Here is a 20,467-nt window from a genome sequence, read left to right on the forward strand (position 1 = left end):
CATGTAAACTAAGCAGCCATGATTGAGGGATGATCTACAGGTTTCGCAGATGGACAAGTATAATCCTTGATGAGATCTGGCTAATCTCCTCAAGAAAATCTTTTCTCGAGAACACAGCTCAGCATTTTAGAACTGGTCTGAGGTTCTAAGACCTCGACTGTTAGAAGGACTGAATCTTTTGCAGGCGAGGAGTCACAATAACGTGGCTAAAGTATGTTGACCAGACCACACACTAGAAGGTGAAGGGACGACGACGTTTCGGTCCGTCCTGGACCATTCTCAAGTCGATTGAGAATCGACTATCGGCAGGAATCGACTTGAGAATGGTCCAGGACGGACCGAAACGTCGTCGTCGTCCCTTCACCTTCTAGTGTGTGGTCTGGTCGACTGAATCTTTTCCTCTTGAAGGCACGTCTCTTTCCAACAAGATGGAAATGTTTTCAAGGAAAGAAAACATTTGAACAGGCGAGCCATGATAGGTGTAAACTCAAGAGGCAAACTCAGAGGCACACTCCTTAGGTACACTTGACCTGCACTCTATTTGTTCGTCTTTAATGCTCGCTGAAGAATTTCTAGTCCAAAGCCCTAAACAAAACAAAACAAAAGTTGCATTTTTAAACAAGTTAAATTTTGCTGTGATCGTTTGTTGTTTAAAATTCGCTACCTGGAACAAAAAGTTCCAAGTAGCACGGGCTATGGTGAGCCCGAGCTGTGATCACTTGCAAACCACGAGAATAGTAGAGAGGGATAGAAATAACCTAAGCTACTCTATCCCTTTGAGATGCATTTCTCGTCTCAATAAACATACTTGAACTGAATGAGAATAGTGTATGATGTATACTCAGGTATACATCATACCTGTATGATGTATACTCAGGTATACATCATACAGGTATGATGTATACCTGAGTAAGTGTGAGCTGGCAGATGTCTGCAGTGGGGGACATAAGTGACAGTTGTGTGGTATAGAGACCACTGCCATTTGTACAAGCCTGTGGTATGGTCTAGTGGTAGTGAACACTTGATACCAGTGGCCAGAGACCAGGGGCCAGAGACCAGGGGCCAGAGACCAGTGGCCAGAGACCAGTGGCCAGAGACCAGTGACCAGAGACGCAGAAGCCAGAGACCAGTAGCCAGAGACCAGTAGCCAGAGACCAGTGGCCAGAGACCAGTGGCCAGAGACCAATGTCCAGAGACGCAGTGGCCAGAGACGCAGTGGCCAGAGACCAGTGGCCAGAGACCAGAGACCCAGAGACCAGACCCGACGGTCCTAACACGTCCATCATCGGGTCAGGAACTACCCGTCCCGCCCTGTTAAGAGTCGTTTCAGCAGCTGTGCCCGTCACCTCCATATCAACCCGGGACCTGCATGGCCCTCCAAGCCAAGCACAAACTGAACAAACAGCTCCTTCTTCTACCTTTATTTTATTTTCCTTTGCTGCTGACACGACGACGTCACGCCCCCGACTATAGACAGTGGTAGGAAATATTATCACACCTCGGCGCTCTGAAAGGTCAAAATAACAACCCCTTCGTCTTGGGCTGCTCACGACACCACAACACTGAAGTGAAGTTTACGAAGTGGGTGTAAACAAGTCGTTAACTCAAGGGGGCTTCCAGGAAGGTGTTTTGGAAGTGTGTGTGTGTGTGTGTACACACACCTCTCTGCCACCTCTGTATTTCGCGCTTCACGGTAAGTATAACTTACCTCAAAGATATGTATATCAATATAAGATGTTTATAGGTCTTGAGTGAATTGTTAACTCAGTTTATATAAGCATTATTTATTTTTACTGCAGATGTGTGGCTCAAGTGTGTCTATCTGTCTGTCTGTCCGAGGCAGGAGGCCAGATGTTTGGGGGGGCTAGCTTTACCCAATTTTGTACAGTAATTACTGCTGTGTATGTGCCCAACATGGGCGGTTCGGATTTGACATAGAAGCAAAGCGAACACTGGAACAGTACGGCAATCTTACCCCTCACGATAAATCTCGCAATACCATTACGACTCGAATCTGAAATCAAATTAAAATATTTGATGCCATACAAAATTTGATGCACTCACCCAAAGTTGTCACAACAAATTGACTTATGACTAATTGACTAAATTGACTTACAACAAAGTGACTTATCATACTATGGCCGCAAATGGCAAATGTGTTCGTTAGGTTATTAACGATCTGGTCCACGCATCGTCTGACGACCCACCACCTCCTCCACTCTCTCACACTACAGTGAGTCAATATTAGGTGAGTACAACACGTCTCCAACCTAAAACAGCCTTTCACTCTCTCACTCTCTCTCTAGTCTCTCTTTCTCTCTCTCTCTTTCTCTCTTCCACTAATTCCCCTCCCACCTTCCCCTTGTTCGTGTCCCACCCGTGCTAAATAGTTTGTCTTTGTCCACACTGTCAATTCCCCTGGGAATTTTTTAGGTGGTTATCATGTCTCCCCTTACTCTTCTGTCTTCCAGGGACGTGAGGTTTAGCGCCCTTAGCCTTTCCTCGTAGCTCAGACCTCTCAGTTCTGGTGGCATACCTCCCAACATAGCCAACACAACTTCCAACATAGCCAACACAACTTCCAACATAGTCAACACAACCTCCCAACATAACCAACACAACCTCCCAACATAGCCAACACAACCTCCCAACATATCCACCACCCCCTCCCAACATAATCCCACCCACAGTCGAGGAACGCCACCGTCAGTGTAGCCATGAGGCGCAGGCACAACATAGTGGAAAGAGCGTCAACATACCCCTCCCCCCCCCACCACCACCATTGTCAACACCACCAGCTGGGAGAGAGAGATCCGGTACCTACAACAGGCACTTAAATGAGAAGTATTATTTCCACAGAGCACAGATCTCCTCTCTGACGGCCCCTCCTCGTCTACTGCCTCTCAGGTCACGCTAGGTCATGGGCAGGAATGAGAGGCAGACTTAGAGAGAGAGAGAGAGAGAGAGAGAGAGAGAGAGAGAGAGAGAGAGAGAGAGAGAGAGAGAGAGAGAGAGAGAGAGAGAGAGAGAGAGAGAGAGAGAGAGAGAGAGCGAGAGAGAGAGAGAGAGAGAGAGAGAGAGAGAGAAAGAGAGAGAGAGAGAGAGAGAGATGAATGAATGGTGCAATAATGGGGGAATTTGGAGGGGGGAGTGCATATTGTGGGAGATTATGGGTGTGTGTGTGTGTGTCTCTCAGTGTATCGCTGGAGCAGGTAATATTATTGGGGGTGACGGTAGGGGGTTGGAGGGGGGGGGTTATAAAGGATGTTGTGGGGAAGAGGTTTGGAAGGTGTGTGGGGGGGTGTTGTGGCTTTTGTTGCAAGCGTGTTGAGATCAAGGGGAGATTATTTCTTTGATCCAATGTTGCAACAGCGATGATAACAGTGCTTGATATCGAGGCAGTGATGGTTAGGTTAGGACAGTGACTTGACTACGGAAGGGGTGAAATGGTAACATATTGTGTACACTGTTAAATGGACAAGGATATCAAAAGGATATCAGCGGCTGGCCAACATAACAACTGCCTTTAGAGACGTGGGTAAAGAATCATTATAGAGGGTGATAATGACAGGATAGAGGGTGATAATGAAAGGATAGAGGATGATAATGAAAGGATAGAGGGTGATAATGAAAGGATAGAGGGTGATAATGAAAGGATAGAGGGTGATAATGAAAGGATAGAGGGTGATAATGAAAGAATAGAGGGTGATAACGAAAGGATAGAGGGTGATAATGAAAGGATAGAGGGTGATAATGAAAGGATAGAGGGTGATAATGAAAGAATAGAGGGTGATAATGACAGGATAGAGGGTGATAAGGATAGGAGAGAGAGAGACTGATAATGAAAGGAGAGAAGCATAAACGTGAATGTCATCCCTGGATAGGAAAGGGCAGCTAGCGCACAAGGTGAATAGGCTGCGGTGTGTGTGTGTGTGTGTGTGTGTGTGTGTGTGTGTGTGTGTGTGTGTGTGTGTGTGTGTGTGTGTGTGTGTGTGTGCGTGCGCGCGCACCTGCGCCGTCTACACCTCGTTCATCAGAGGTGACAGGTAACCCAGAGATGTGGGTTACTCATTGTGTCACAGTGTTGATTTCGTGGTGTGGGTAGGTGCACGGAGCAGTGGGGGTAGGTGCACGGAGCAGTGGGGGTAGATGCACGGAGCAGTGTGGATAGGTTCACGGAGCAGTGAGGCTAGATGGAGCAGTGTAGCCGAAGTGGAAGGAGAGGCGATGGTTAGCGTGATGTTAGCAAACATGATTACATTTTGGAAGAAGCTGCGTTAGTGTTACAAATCCACGAGGGCCGTGACGAGGGTTCGAACCTGCGTCCGGGAGCATCCCAGACACTGTCTTAGTCGACTGAGCTACGACAGGGTTAAAAGGGTTGAAACCGAAGTTCTACTGATCCGAGGCACAAACACAAGGCCTGGTTTGTGCCTCAGAGAGGCTACGGGATCCAGTAAGTTCAGTAGAACTTCGGTTTCAACCATTTTAACCCTGTCGTAACTCAGTCGATTAAGGCAGTGTCTGGGATGCTGCCGGACGCAGGTTCGAATCCTCGTCACAGCCCTTGTGGATTTGTTCATTTAATGCATCACGTTAGTGTGATCTCTGTGTGTGTGTTAGTGTTCTTACGTCCACGGAGAACAGGAATTTTTATACCGTTGGCTGATACGTTAATTAACATACCGGGATAATTTCACCTGTGATAAAAGACCGTCGCATTGAACCCTTAAGAACATTGACTTATCGAGATAAAAAAGAAAGAAATACGGTTGCTTTCAAGATTAAGAAACGGTTGTCTCTAATTATGAAATGTCAAGATTTGGCGAAAGAGGAAATTGATATACAATTATTATATTCTATTTGGTTCTCCTTGTGTAGCTGGATGCTGCATCCTCCTCCTCTCAGGCAAGTGAGTGATGCTCACAGCTATTGTATCGCCAACTCTCATTAATAACTCCACCCCCACGATCATATATTCATTAAATAAACCATATTCATATATTCATATATATATATGAATCATATATTCATTATATATTCCGATCATATATTCATTAAATAAATATTTTCAGCTGGTTTCTGACCATCTCGCAACTCACAAGATTTTCGTCTGGCTTTTGTTGGCCCAAAAGATTGTTCACAATTATTCAAGCGACCAGCGGAGGCTGCATCTATATACACTGACAAGAACACGACTCTCGAAACAGATACGGGTCGTACCCTGGCTTACGATACAAACGTGGGAACGGGTCCCACCCTCGATATAGACGTCAGCATTGATATTTGTTGCAGTGGCTGACACGGAACATTAGCGAAATAGAGGCAGCGGTTCGAGTCCGGACAGCAGGATTAATGGCAAATGGTGTACAGTACGGGTTACCCGCAGTGCCTCAACCCGACCCGGAGACATGGACAAATGTACGTGGAAGAGTTGGGCCAGGTCACCTCTGCTCTTATCTACGGGTACCTCTCGCTCTGGCTGTGTCGTAGGTGTTTACAGATGAGTGTCTTGGTATTATACAGCAGTGATGCTATGGGTGGGGGGGGGGTCCTTGTCTTAGTGCTATGGGTGGGGGGGGGTCCTTGTCTTAGTGCTAAGGGTGGGGGGGGGGTCCTTGTCTTAGTGCTATGGGTGGGGGGGGGTCCTTGTCTTAGTGCTATGGGTGGGGGGTCCTTGTCTTAGTGCTAAGGGTGGGGGGTCCTTGTCTTAGTGCTATGGGTGGGGGGGTCCTTGTCTTAGTGCTATGGGTGGGGGGTCCTTGTCTTAGTGCTATGGGTGGGGGGGTCCTTGTCTTAGTGCTATGGGTGGGGGGGTCCTTGTCTTAGTGCTATGGGTGGAGGAGGTCCTTGTCTTAGTGCTATGGGTGGGGGGGTCCTTGTCTTAGTGCTATGGGTGGGGGGTCCTTGTCTTAGTGCTATGGGTGGGGGGATCCTTGTCTTAGTGCTATGGGTGGGGGGGTCCTTGTCTTAGTGCTATGGGTGGGGGGGTCCTTGTCTTAGTGCTATGGGTGGAGGAGGTCCTTGTCTTAGTGCTATGGGTGGGGGGGTCCTTGTCTTAGTGCTATGGGTGGGGGGGTCCTTGTCTTAGTGCTATGGGTGGGGGGATCCTTGTCTTAGTGCTATGGGTGGGGGGGGGGTCCTTGTCTTAGTGCTATGGGTGGGGGGGTCCTTGTCTTAGTGCTATGGGTGGGGGGGTCCTTGTCTTAGTGCTATGGGTGGGGGGGTCCTTGTCTTAGTGCTATGGGTGGGGGGGTCCTTGTCTTAGTGCTATGGGTGGGGGGGTCCTTGTCTTAGTGCTATGGGTGGGGGGGGTCCTTGTCTTAGTGCTATGGGTGGGGGGGTCCTTGTCTTAGTGCTATGGGTGGGGGGGGTCCTTGTCTTAGTGCTATGGGTGGGGGGGTCCTTGTCTTAGTGCTATGGGTGGGGGGGTCCTTGTCTTAGTGCTATGGGTGGGGGGGTCCTTGTCTTAGTGCTATGGGTGGGGGGGTCCTTGTCTTAGTGCTATGGGTGGGGGGGTCCTTGTCTTAGTGCTATGGGTGGGGGGGTCCTTGTCTTAGTGCTATGGGTGGGGGGGTCCTTGTCTTAGTGCTATGGGTGGGGGGGTCCTTGTCTTAGTGCTATGGGTGGGGGGGTCCTTGTCTTAGTGCTATGGGTGGGGGGGTCCTTGTCTTAGTGCTATGGGTGGGGGGGTCCTTGTCTTAGTGCTATGGGTGGGGGGGTCCTTGTCTTAGTGCTATGGGTGGGGGGGGTCCTTGTCTTAGTGCTATGGGTGGGGGGGTCCTTGTCTTAGTGCTATGGGTGGGGGGGTCCTTGTCTTAGTGCTATGGGTGGGGGGGGTCCTTGTCTTAGTGCTATGGGTGGGGGGGGGTCCTTGTCTTAGTGCTATGGGTGGGGGGGTCCTTGTCTTAGTGCTATGGGTGGGGGGGGGGTCCTTGTCTTCTGTCAGAGGTGATTTACACCAGATAACCCTTTAATTCAAGTGTGTGTTAAACAGGGGCGTAGCGCCTGACCTCTTATTAAACTTATTTCCATTCTGTTCAAACTCTTCGCTTCGTCTTTTATGTGTTGGTATAAATTGGTTAGTTTAGGGCAATTCAAGACGATTTTCCATCTTAAGAAATAAATGTCCGAAAACATAATTTTTTGTCCAATCTAAATCACCTAATGCAAGTACTTCAAGGTCTGTATGAAACAAAGAATGAGACGTATTAAAATTCTTGTATTTTATATACAACGGTGCAGTTGGTATGGGCGTGTCTGTATAAGAGAGAGTGGTCGCTGAATCCAGTTATCATCCAATATCATCCCATTAAAATCTACCTTCAGCTCGCAGATCTCGTGATTGACTTCGATGCAGCGACGCCAGCAGCGAGGGTAATTACCAGAGCTTCCGTGAATGGCCTGGTTTGGCCGTGGTTCACTAACCATCATGGTTCTCATATATACACTTTCATCCTAACCCGTTCTTTGGTAACTTGTTCTAATAACATTTACACAATTATAAGCTATTCTACCACTCCTGCGGGCCTGCGGGCCGCTCCAAGCAACAGCCTGTTGGACCAAGTTATCACAAGTCGAGCCAAGCCTCAGGCCGGGCTCAGAGATTACAAAAACTCCCAAAACCCTCTCCAGGTATGTTCCAGGTATACACTCTCCATTATATGGACGGTGCATACAAGTAACATTATATGTTACTTGCTCTATTATAATTATTTTCTTATTCAGCTTTGTCATATCTTGTTTTACCATATGCAGCTCTATTATAACCTATTTTACCATATTAAAGTATATTTCTCTGACCATTCATAGTGTGCCGAGCTGTATTATTCCATTTATTAGCAAAAGTTTATATCAGTTAAAGAGATCGACGAGGACACCGATGGTAGCTTACCCGAGCCATCTCGGCCATATATATTTCATGGACAATTGGTAGGAATGAGAGATTAACCAATCGCGCCTCACTACCCAAAGTCTGAATCACTGGGCTGGGCACATTATGCCCACGACAGTCACACAGTTAATATGTACCCTAGAGATGAGGCCTTGGTTCAAGTCACCCACTACATAGCATTAGGACTCGATAAATAGAACCACCAGCAAAGAATATCCATTTATACAATCAATATCCATCAACCGACAAACTAGTGTTATTATATTGTAACTAGCTTCCTCGTAACTAGCGCTCTCGTAGCCTGATACGGTAGAACGGGATTCGGTGGAGCGGGATCCGGTGGAGCGGGATTCGGTGGAGCGGGATTCGGTGGACTGGGACCCGGTGGACCGGAATACGGTGGAGCGGAATCCGCTGGAGCGGGATCCGGTGGAGTGGGATCCGATGGAGCGGGATCCGGTGGAGCGAGATACGGTGGAGCGGGTTCCGGTGGAGTGAGATACGGTGGAGCGGGTTCCGGTGGAGCGAGATACGGTGGAGCGGGATCCGGTGGAGCGAGATACGGTGGAGCGGGATCCGGTGGAGCGGGATCCGGTGGAGCGAGATACGGTGGAGCGGGATCCGGTGGAGCGGGATCCGGTAGAGCGAGATACGGTGGAGCGGGATCCGGTGGAGCGAGATACGGTGGAGCGGGATCCGGTAGAGCGAGATACGGTGGAGCGGGATCCGGTGGAGCGAGATACGGTGGAGCGGGATCCGGTAGAGCGAGATACGGTGGAGCGGGATCCGGTGGAGCGAGATACGGTGGAGCGGGATCCGGTAGAGCGAGATACGGTGGAGCGGGATCCGGTGGAGCGAGATACGGTGGAGCGGGATCCGGTAGAGCGAGATACGGTGGAGCGGGATCCGGTGGAGCGAGATACGGTGGAGCGGGATCCGGTGGAGCGGGATCCGGTGGAGCGGGATTCGGTGGACCGGAATACGGCGGAGTGGGATCCGATGCTCCATCGAAACCGTCTCCATCGTAACCCTCTCTCACGCTGGCATCAGCAACTCTGCAACACGTGAGAAACTGCACACGCTAAGCACCGAATCTCATCCTTGAGGCCACCCGCAATACCTACATCACATCCAATATGTTCGGTGTATCGCAATTGCACGCTACACACTGCAGAGCGTGTCAACTCTTGTGTCAAGAGGCAAAGCACAGCGAAGTTCAAGTTTCTCGAGTTCATTCCCAACGACTGCAGCTCATAGGATATCACGACATATTTGGCCAAGATTGCAAGGAATAGAACAAAAAAGGTGCCAGCAATTCTATCATTAGACCCCCGAGAACAACTGAATTTCGTAGTTGATACCTGCCGCCATAATTTTGATTGCAACTGATGGTGGAGGATCATGAGTGTTTGTCATTGCAACCCTACAAGGACATCCTCTGATTGACCACCGATATTGTCCCGAATGATTACCCTTCTCTCCTGGCAATATGGCAATAAAATCGTCCAGCCCAGCCAAATGTCAGGCTTCCCTTTGCAAGTTATGAAAACAATACGTTGGTTTGGGTACAGATCGAGACGGTTCTCAGAGCAAAGGCGCCCAAATTGCCGGTAGGTTGCTGGGTTTCAAGCTGCCGGCTGGCCTATCTTAGGTCCACGAATATGGTGTTGACCAGACCACACACTAGAAATTGAAGGGACGACGACGTTTCGGTCCGTCCTGGACCATTCTCAAGTCGAAACGTCGTCGTCCCTTCAATTTCTAGTGTGTGGTCTGGTCAACATACTTCAGCCACGTTATTGTGACTCATCGCCTGCACGAATATGGTGGTTTGAAGCAAGCGAAAGACAACAGCCTGAAGGTAGTTTGAAGGTGTCGCAAGCCAACAACCTTTAGAAGGCAAGCATGGTCGTAAAGTTGAGGAAGTTGGTAGGAATTTTCTGACACTGGTTTGCTCTCCCGCAACTGATAAACTTTTGTGTCCTCTCCACTTTGCGATGCTGATGAATGGATCCTCTGTAAATATTTCGGGGGATATCACACACATATATATATATATATATGAACGTTAACAAATTTCTTTCCAGTCATTGCTGCTGGGTACGTCACCAACAAGGACAGGTCGGGATTTTTGTGGTACCCAGTGGACTTTTGGGTAAAAAAAGAAATAAATACGATTTCTGCAAGAGTGGAAAATATAAGACTATTTCAAGAAAAGCTCGAGTACCTGCCAAGGAAAAAAAAAGGGCCAAAATGACCACTTAAAACTATTCCTTGCGTTTAAAGGAATATTCTCGTGAAATAGAAAGGTCTATACATCAGTGGATTGTAAAGCCATTTCTGCGTGACGATAGTTGGTACTGCAGAGCAAATGACAGCGTTTGGTAGTCAGGGCAAAATGTTACCTGAAGAAAACAAAGGCTACTTGAAGTCTTTCAAAAGCCATTTGAAGTCTTTCAGAGGCCATTTGAAGTCTTTCAGAGGCCATTTGAAGTCTTTCAGAGGCCATTTGAAGTCTTTCAGAGGCCATTTGAAGTCTTTCAGAGGCCATTTGAAGTCTTTCAGAGGCTATTTGAAGTCTTCCAGAGGCCATTTGAAGTCTTTCAAAGGCCATTTGAAGTCTTTCAAAGGCCATTTGAAGTCTTTCAAAGGCCATTTGAAGTCTTTCAAAGGCCATTTGAAGTCTTTCAAAGGCCATTTGAAGTCTTTCAAAGGCTATTTGAAGTCTTTCAAAGGCTATTTGAAGTTTTTCAGAGGCTATTTGAAGTCTTTCAAAGGCCATTTGGAATTCACGATATCCTGTGGTAGGAGAGGAGGCCATGATGCTATCTTGTGATAGCAGAGGAGGCCATGATGCTATCCTGTGATAGCAGGAAAGGCCGAGATGCTATCATTGGCATCCCCAGACATGTGTAAAGTAGGATTTTTCACTCTTGCATTCATAAAGACCTCAAAACGAAACTCTTTGTTGAACCTCGAGTACTGTGAGAGGTGAGATGAAAGTGAAGATGAAAGTGAAGATGAGGTGAAGGTGAGGTGAGGTGTGCTCTGTCACCAATTGCTCCCAAAATGGGTTATCGAACTAGTACGATAGCGCTGTGACATTTTCCTCACCTGCTGGGTCATTAGTGATTTAAATATTCACGGTGAGTAATCACCAATTTATTTTTAGTGACTGCTAAAATGATTAGAGATGATTATGATACAAACATTACAGCAAACATACTGTTTGCTTCCGGTTTACCTAGGTAAAAAGGACTTTCCGATAAGCGGTTTTGGGTAATGAAGAAAAAAATATAAAGGTTACTTAGCAGTGATTTACAGCGTCCAGACGCTACCGTGACACGAATTAAGCTGTTAATCTTATAATCGTTCAGTGACATTGACAGTCGGGTTCCCCCTGTCAGGCACAGTCTTGGCTCGTTATACAGCCTGTCAAACCAATGACACTCAAAGTCTACCTTATCAATACCAGTCAGTTGAATGTTATAGATGGTGGGGAGGAGGTGTTTATTGCTGTTCCAGCCTGCAATAGCTTTGCCATGCACGCTAGGATTGATATGTTGATAAACCAAATATCATTCTCCCTTCTCTCTCGTTGATAACTCCAGGTGACACTAACGTAGAGATTATAATAACTGTGGTGATGACTTTTTTGGGGTCGTCTTGATAACTGCTATCTTTGGTAACGATGACTTGTAGTAACAAGCCATAACTGTGGTGGATGCTACTGTGATAAATCTGGCCTTTAAATGCTTGAAAAAGCCCATCAGATCAGGGATGAGAGGGAGTATCCAGGCCTCTGAGTACGCGTGGGCTGGCGAGATGCGTGGGTGACTCTGAATCGAATGATCGCTCGCGATCTGGTGAGTAATTGATTATTAACGTAAATGGCTGATTCCTATCTGGTGTCGTAAAGATTGGAGATGATTTAGCGGATCACTACCACTGAGGATATCAAGAATGGTGAGTGCTGAGGATATCAAGAATGGTGAGTGCTGAGGATATCAAGAATGGTGAACGCTGGAGACATAAAAGAATAGTGCTAAGTTTACCTCCTTGTCATCAAGAGTGACACTCAGGAAGTTTACGCTTGCCTGGGTAGAAACACCAACTTAAGCGGTAGATGTAAACAGTATACTTCCTTTTACCGGACGTTCTAAGCCGGATCTTAATCGCTGAGTACGTAAGTGTAGATAGACCGGATTTACCGACAAATATGTGTATGCTAAATGTTAATCCTCTTGTCTGATAGACTGTTCACTTGAGACAGTTAAGCCAGTCCCAGCTGTGTCTGGGTACAAGTGACAGGATGAACAACCCAGCGGGTTTTCTTCCTATTGGGGAGTGTTGTGCATGCTGCTTTGGCGGTGTGTCCACTCACAGGATGATTGGCGCTGCCCAATACTGTCACTATGGCGGTGTGTCCACTCACAGGATGATTGGCGCTGCCCAATACTGTCACTATGGCGGTGTGTCCACTCACAGGATGAGTGGCGCTGCCCAATACTGTCACTATGGCGGTGTGTCCACTCACAGGATGAGTGGCGCTGCCCAATACTATCACTATGGCGGTGTGTCCACTCACAGGATGAGTGACGCTGCCCAATACTATCACTATGGCGGTGTGTCCACTCACAGGATGAGTGGCGCTGCCCAATACTGTCACTATGACGGTGTGTCCACTCACAGGATGAGTGGCGCTGCCCAATACTGTCACTATGGCGGTGTGTCCACTCACAGGATGAGTGGCGCTGCCCAATACTGTCACTATGGCGGTGTGTCCACTCACAGGATGAGTGGCGCTGCCCAATACTGTCACTATGGCGGTGTGTCCACTCACAGGATGAGTGGCGCTGCCCAATACTGTCACTATGGCGGTGTGTCCACTCAAAGGATGAGTGGCGCTGCCCAATACTGTCACTATGGCGGTGTGTCACTCACAGGATGAGTGGCGCTGCCCAATACTGTCACTATGACGGTGTGTTCACTCACAGGATGAGTGGCGCTGCCCAATACTGTCACTATGGCGGTGTGTCCACTCACAGGATGAGTGACGCTGCCCAATACTGTCACTATGGCGGTGTGTCCACTCACAGGATGAATGGCGCTGCCCAATACTGTCACTATGGCGGTGTGTCCACTCATAGGATGAGTGGCGCTGCCCAATACTGTCACTATGGCGGTGTGTCCACTCATAGGATGAGTGGCGCTGCCCAATACTGTCACTATGGCGGTGTGTCCACTCATAGGATGAGTGGCGCTGCCCAATACTGTCACTATGGCGGTGTGTCCACTCACAGGATGAGTGGCGCTGCCCAATACTGTCACTATGGCGGTGTGTCCACTCACAGCATGAGTGGCGCTGCCCAATACTGTCACTATGACGGTGTGTTCACTCACAGGATGAGTGGCGCTGCCCAATACTGTCACTATGGCGGTGTGTCCACTCACAGGATGAGTAACGCTGCCCAATACTGTCACTATGGCGGTGTGTCCACTCACATGATGAGTGGCGCTGCCCAATACTGTCACTATGGCGGTGTGTCCACTCACAGGATGAGTGACGCTGCCCAATACTGTCACTATGGCGGTGTGTCCACTCACAGGATGAGTGACGCTGCCCAATACTGTCACTATGGCGGTGTGTTCACTCACAGGATGAGTGGCGCTGCCCAATACTGTCACTATGGCGGTGTGTCCACTCACAGGATGAGTGGCGCTGCCCAATACTGTCACTATGGCGGTATGTTCACTCACAGGATGAGTGGCGCTGCCCAATACTGTCACTATGGCGGTGTGTCCACTCACAGGATGAGTGGCGCTGCCCAATACTGTCACTATGGCGGTATGTTCACTCACAGGATGAGTGGCGCTGCCCAATACTGTCACTATGGCGGTGTGTCCACTCACAAGATGAGTGGCGCTGCCCAATACTGTCACTATGGTGGTGTGTCCACTCACAAGATGAGTGGCGCTGCCCAATACTGTCACTATGGCGGTGTGTCCACTCACAAGATGAGTGGCGCTGCCCACTACTGTCACTATGGTGGTGTGTCCACTCACAAGATGAGTGGCGCTGCCCAATACTGTCACTATGGCGGTGTGTCCACTCACAAGATGAGTGGCGCTGCCCAATACTGTCACTATGGTGGTGTGTCCACTCACAAGATGAGTGGCGCTGCCCAATACTGTCACTATGGTGGTGTGTCCACTCACAGGATGAGTGACGCTGCCCAATACTGTCACTATGGCGGTGTGTCCACTCACAGGATGAGTGGCGCTGCCCAATACTGTCACTATGGCGGTGTGTCCACTCACAGGATGAGTGGCGCTGCCCAATACTGTCACTATGGCGGTGTGTCCACTCACAGGATGAGTGCCGCTGCCCAATACTGTCACTATGACGGTGTGTTCACTCACAGGATGAGTGACGCTGCCCAATGCCGCCACTATGACGGTGTGTCCACTCACAGGATGAGTGACGCTGCCCAATACCGCCACTATGACGGTGTGTCCACTCACAGGATGAGTGACGCTGCCCAATACTGTCACTATGGCGGTGTGTCCACTCACAGGATGAGTGACGCTGCCCAATACTGTCACTATGGCGGTGTGTCCACTCACAGGATGAGTGGCGCTGCCCAATACTGTCACTATGGCGGTGTGTCCACTCACAAGATGAGTGGCGCTGCCCAATACTGTCACTATGGCGGTGTGTCCACTCACAGGATGAGTGGCGCTTCCCAATACTGTCACTATGGCGGTGTGTCCACTCACAGGATGAGTGGCGCTGCCCAATACTGTCACTATGGCGGTGTGTCCACTCACAAGATGAGTGGCGCTGCCCAATACTGTCACTATGGCGGTGTGTCCACTCACAAGATGAGTGGCGCCGTTTCTTGTTTTTCCTGGTTCCTAACACTGGCGCCGGACTCTGGGGGCGCCTGGCGCCGGACTCTGGGGGCGCCTGGCGCCGGACTCTGGGGGCGCCTGGCGCCGGACTCTGGGGGCGCCTGGCGCCGGACTCTGGGGGCGCCTGGCGCCGGACTCTGGGGGCGCCTGGCGCCAAAGCGTCGCCGTGGACGGCTTCCTTCACGACAAGGGCGGGACGTTTGTGGTCGGGAAGACATTCTTGAGGGCTGAAATTGTGTGCCAGGAGGCTTGTGAGAGTTTAAGCGAGTGACGCTAAGTGTTTGTGCTGGCCAGATAAAGATGCTCCGCTTAGTACAGGGGGGGGGGGGTGCCTCGATCCTCTCCTGTCTCTCTTCTTAATCCAGGGCTCTGAGGCATTATTCTTACCCAATTACGACGTCTGCATAATAATCTTACCCAATCACTGCCATGTTCAGTATTTTTCACCCAATTACGACGTTTGCATAATCTTACCCAATCACTGCCCATGTTCAGTATTTTTCACCCAATTACGACGTTTGCATAATAATCTTACCCAATCACTGCCCATGTTCAGGCATTTTTTACCCAATCACTATTGCCAAATATTCATATCCAATCACTACTACTGTTGCCCAATATTCACATCTAATCACTGCCCTTAGTCAGTATACTAACCCAAACATAACTATTTTTCAACATTCTTTGACTTGATATGTATGAGTTATGTTATTTGGTTATCATCTATTGCCCCAAAGATCTTATCACTGTGGTTGAGAGAGGCAAAAATTTCTTGTTCGAAACAAAAGGTTGTTCTTGGTTCTGTAGGTCATTATTATTATTATTATTAAATGGGCAAATTATGTTATCACTCTCTCTCAAAGGCTTCCATAACGTGTAACTTGCGTTCTATAATTATTTGACTACTTTTTAAATGATCTCTTGAGGAATGGGGCTTTGTAATTGTGAGATTATGACTGTTATTGGTATATATATATTATATATATATATATATATATATATATATATATATATATATATATATATATATATATATATGTCGTACCTAGTAGCCAGAACGCACTTCTCAGCCTACTATGCAAGGCCCGATTTGCCTAATAAGCCAAGTTTTAATGAATTAATGTTTTTTCGACGACCTAACCTACCTAACCTAACCTAACCTAACATTTTCGGCTACCTAACCTAACCTAACCTATAAAGATAGGTTAGGTTAGGTTAGGTTGGGTTGGTTAGGTTTGGTCATATATCTACGTTAATTTTAACTGCAATAAAAAAATTGACCTCATACATAATGAAATGGGTTGCTTTATCATTTTATTAGAAAAAAATTAGAGAAAATATATTAATTCAGGAAAACTTGGCTTATTAGGCAAATCGGGCCTTGCATAGTAGGCTGAGAAGTGCGTTCTGGCTACTAGGTACGACATATATATATATATATATATATATATATATATATATATATATATATATATATATATATATATATATATATATATATATATATATATATAGGGGTACCACCTCTGGTGCAATTGTAGGGACCCACAGCCTCGAAGAAGAAAATAAAAGGTATTCAGAGAAGATCTTGTGGATTCTCACTGAACACTTTAATGTTTACTTCTCCTACCACCCCTATTATATATATTATATATATATATATATATATATATATATATATATATATATATATATATATATATATATATATATATAATAATTTTATTTACACGGGCGCGCATGCATGCACACATGAAGGCACAGAGGCCAACTTTCAACTCCCCTGATCAAATATTCTTGTCAGATCTATTAAGAACCCGAGGAAGCATAAAATACGAACTGGAATGGCCTCTCAAACCCACGATTAAAATACCTGTTGTCACGACCCGACTTTAAGCTCCCTCGTCGTCCGAACTTATCGTCCCTCACTCCCTTTGTGACCCAAAAGGATATGAAGAGATTTTATATATATATATATATTTATTTAAACCTCACGTGGAGCCGACTTTTGTGAATATGTTCCGTTCAGCTCAACATTATTTTTGGCTTTAGTTACATCATTCTGTCTGTCGAATGATATCAATATATGTATTTTTTTGTCCTTGCTGGTGTGTTTTTGTGTGAATATTACTTATATGCAGAGATATATACAGACGTGATCACCATTTTTCGCATTGGCAAGTGACAGGAAAGTATTTTAAGCCTGTTGTATCTGGTGCTGTTTTTCCAGTCTGTTGTGGATTGTGTGAAGGATTGTCGTCGTCACTCTCACAATCTGACACGGCGTAACTGATTGTGTGTGTATTTATTATTTGTATTTACTATTTGTGTCTGCAGAATCGGGCTATTATCTCTTGGATCCCGCCTTTCTAATAAATGTATTTAGTTATCTAGATATTTAGTTATCTGTATATATTTGTGATGATCTGAAAGCATATTGCGGTTCCAGTAATAGTCTACATGTAAACTGACAAATGAACTTGTGTTGTAAACAGGTTATGCTCAAGTTAAAACGTTATTGTATTATAAATCGTTGGTTTAAAATATAAGCAGCATATGCTGAAAACTTTTTTTGGGGGGGAGAATTATGCTACTTCTCACCACCTTCCCTCTCCTTCATCACCTCTACTCTTCACACCTCTCCCTTCATCGCAGTAAACTGTTTAAAACAACACTTTCTAAACTTTTCGTAAATAAACTACATAAGATAAAGTAACAATTTGTAGAAAATAATATACTTGATGAATCTTAGTGATTATGCAGTTTGGTATTTAGCGAGATTGCAATTTATTGAAATTTCCCCTTTAATGTTAAAGTGGGAGAAGGGGATAGGGGATAGGGGTTCAGGGGCTCGACGCCGTTCCGCCTATGACCATCTCCGAACAGAGACTAGTCACCCTGCAAAATTTGGTAAGCCTAACCCTGCGCGTTAGACCACCAACCTCGAACAGACACAGACAAAAGTTAAATTATCTTTCATATCAACTTATCTTGAGATAGCAAGAGATGAGTACGGGTTGCATAGTCCACAATACAGAAAATTCCAGGTGTAGGTGTGTGTCCAAGTGTAGGTGTGTCCAGGTGTAGGACACACCTGGCAATGGCAAAATCAGCATCATTGGGAACTTACAACCTCTTTCATCCTGGTGTTCAACAGAGAATCCTGTCGATTGAATCAAGACAATCTACTTGAGAATGGTCCAGGACGGACCGAAACGTCGTCGTCCCTTCACCTTCTAGTGTGTGGTCTGGTCAAGAAAGTGCTTTCTTAGGAATCTTGATTTTAGGGTCATTGAAATAACAAAAGAGACCCAAGAGCAACCTGATTTTTTTCCTGCAACAATTTTGGTCCATTTTCACTGAATTAGAGTCATCATAAAGTTCACATACATATATTAGTAACAGGATGGGCCCCTAGTACCGCCCCTTGCGGTACTCCACTAATTACCGCTCCGATATCTCTCCGTTCATTCTTTCCCTTTGCTTCCATTATGAAGTATTTCTTCAAGTTTTCACTGGACTCGTGTGTGCGCGGTTCATGCGCTAGCTTGCAAGAATGCAACTCATCTTGAGGTTATCTTGAGATGATTTCGGGGCTTTTAGTGTCCCCGCGGCCCGGTCCTCGACCAGGCCTCCACCCCCAGGAAGCAGCCCGTGACAGCTGACTAACACCCCAGGTACCTATTTTACTGCTAGGTAACAGGGGCATAGGGTGAAAGAAACTCTGCCCATTGTTTCTCGCCGGCGTCTGGGATCGAACCCAGGACCACAGGATCACAAGTCCAGCGTGCTGTCCGGTCGGCTGACCGGCTCTCATTGTTGAAACGGATTCGTGTTCCTTGCATATAAACGTTCTTGTCATTTAGTTATTTAGTTCTTGCAGAACTAAACAGGAACTTGCAAATACAATCAAACTAACATTAGATAACCATTAAACTACCATTAGCCACCAACTATTTGAGCAGAGGTTTAAATTGATCTAAAACAACAAACATTATGCAAGCATGCTAGAAAACATCGACTCAAGGAAGACTTACAGTTCAGGAACTCTACAATGAGACACGATTTTCAATACAAGTTTTTGTCGCTTCAAAAAATAATAAAAATAAAAATATGTATATATATAAAAAAACAGGTAAGAGGCAGCAGCAGCGCCGGTGTCCACGTTGATCTTCGCAGCCTCCGACACTTAAGGCATTCCTCTCCGGAGGAATCACCGACTGTTGAGAGATGCCTGAGGATCTTATGCCTCCTACCCGCCCCGGTGGAGTTAGTTACCCGCCCCGGTGGAGTTAGTTACCCGCCCCGGTGGAGTTAGTTACCCGCCCCGGTGGAGTTAGTTACCCGCCCCGGTGGAGTTAGTTACCCGCCCCGGTGGAGTTGGTGGAGCGTCCGAGGACCGCGCGGGGGGGGGGGGGGGGGGGGACATATTTCCGCTCCTCTTTTGCGCCGAATATGGAGGAGGAATCTGCGACCAGTCAAGTCTGATCTAAAGCCACAAAAAGTGTCGTATACACCCGGTCCTATATAGTCTCTTGGCCCCCAGGTAGCGGACGCTCTGGCGCCGCCAAGGTACCAGACATCAAACCCTCTTCTCCTTTCTGGTCCGTGAGGAATTTCTGAACCAGTTTAAGAAAAAAAAACGTCGCCTTGAATTTCGTCTGACGTACGTAGGCTGCGACTAGCAATGGAGCATCAAGATAACCATTTTTTTGGTATCTCTGACCAGCATTCAAATATCATTAGTATTTCTGCCCAAAGACATCGGCCAGAATTATTTACCATACGAGAGTACTAATGGTATACTCAAAATAGATTGAATGTCTCGTAATAGGTATTATCACACGAAAAACAAAACAAAAAAATGGTCACTGTATATATATGTAATATTTTGGGTCACTTATGAGAGAGAAATACCATTTGTAATCTTTATTTTGTCGTGTTGCAAAGAACATACGATTCAAAACCGGTTCCCGGCTGCGGGTTAAAAATATTTTGAACGTTCATTTGTTCTGTATATTGAACATTAAGAACATTATTATATGCAACAGAGCGCAACCTGGAATTATTTTTGCCAGTGGAGTTGAAAGCTCTTTTTTTTCTGGTATTAAAAAGGTACCAAATACATATATAATATCTTGTATTACTATAATTGAATTTTTTTGTAATGTAATCATACATTTGTCAGTAAGAACAAAAGAATGATGGTTTTCATAGCTATTATTTTCATAATGTTAACAAGAATTTTTAAATGACGTTTCATTCCAAATTTAAATTTTTTTGCTCAATTCACTTGTGCTCTGTTCGGTGTAGCTCTACACCCAGGTGCTCTGTAAGGTGTAGCTCTACACCCAGGTGCTCTGTTCGGTGTAGCTCTACACCCAGGTGCTCTGTAAGGTGTAGCTCTACACCCAGGTGCTCTGTAAGGTGTAGCTCTACACCCAGGTGCTCTGTAAGGTGTAGCTCTACACCCAGGTGCTCTGTAAGGTGTAGCTCTACACCCAGGTGCTCTGTAAGGTGTAGCTCTACACCCAGGTGCTCTGTAAGGTGTAGCTCTACACCCAGGTGCTCTGTAAGGTGTAGCTCTACACCCAGGTGCTCTGTAAGGTGTAGCTCTACGCCCAGGTGCTCTGTAAGGTGTAGCTCTACACCCAGGTG

The 20,467-nt window shown here is 46.7% G+C and overlaps 1 protein-coding gene across 1 annotated transcript in view; it reads right to left on the reverse strand.

Annotated features, from left to right (window-relative positions):
- LOC123748147 (variable charge X-linked protein 3B-like) overlaps positions 1–7,903 on the reverse strand; it is a 138,963-nt gene extending 131,060 nt beyond the window's left edge. Inside the window, exon 1 of the mRNA XM_069311435.1 lies at positions 7,895–7,903. Within this exon, the coding sequence (XP_069167536.1) occupies positions 7,895–7,903 (9 nt within the window). The remainder of the gene's footprint in view (positions 1–7,894) is intronic.
- Positions 7,904–20,467: the final 12,564 nt, after the last annotated feature.

This window comes from Procambarus clarkii, chromosome 69 (genome assembly GCF_040958095.1).
Source record: "Procambarus clarkii isolate CNS0578487 chromosome 69, FALCON_Pclarkii_2.0, whole genome shotgun sequence".
NCBI lineage: Eukaryota > Metazoa > Arthropoda > Malacostraca > Decapoda > Cambaridae > Procambarus > Procambarus clarkii.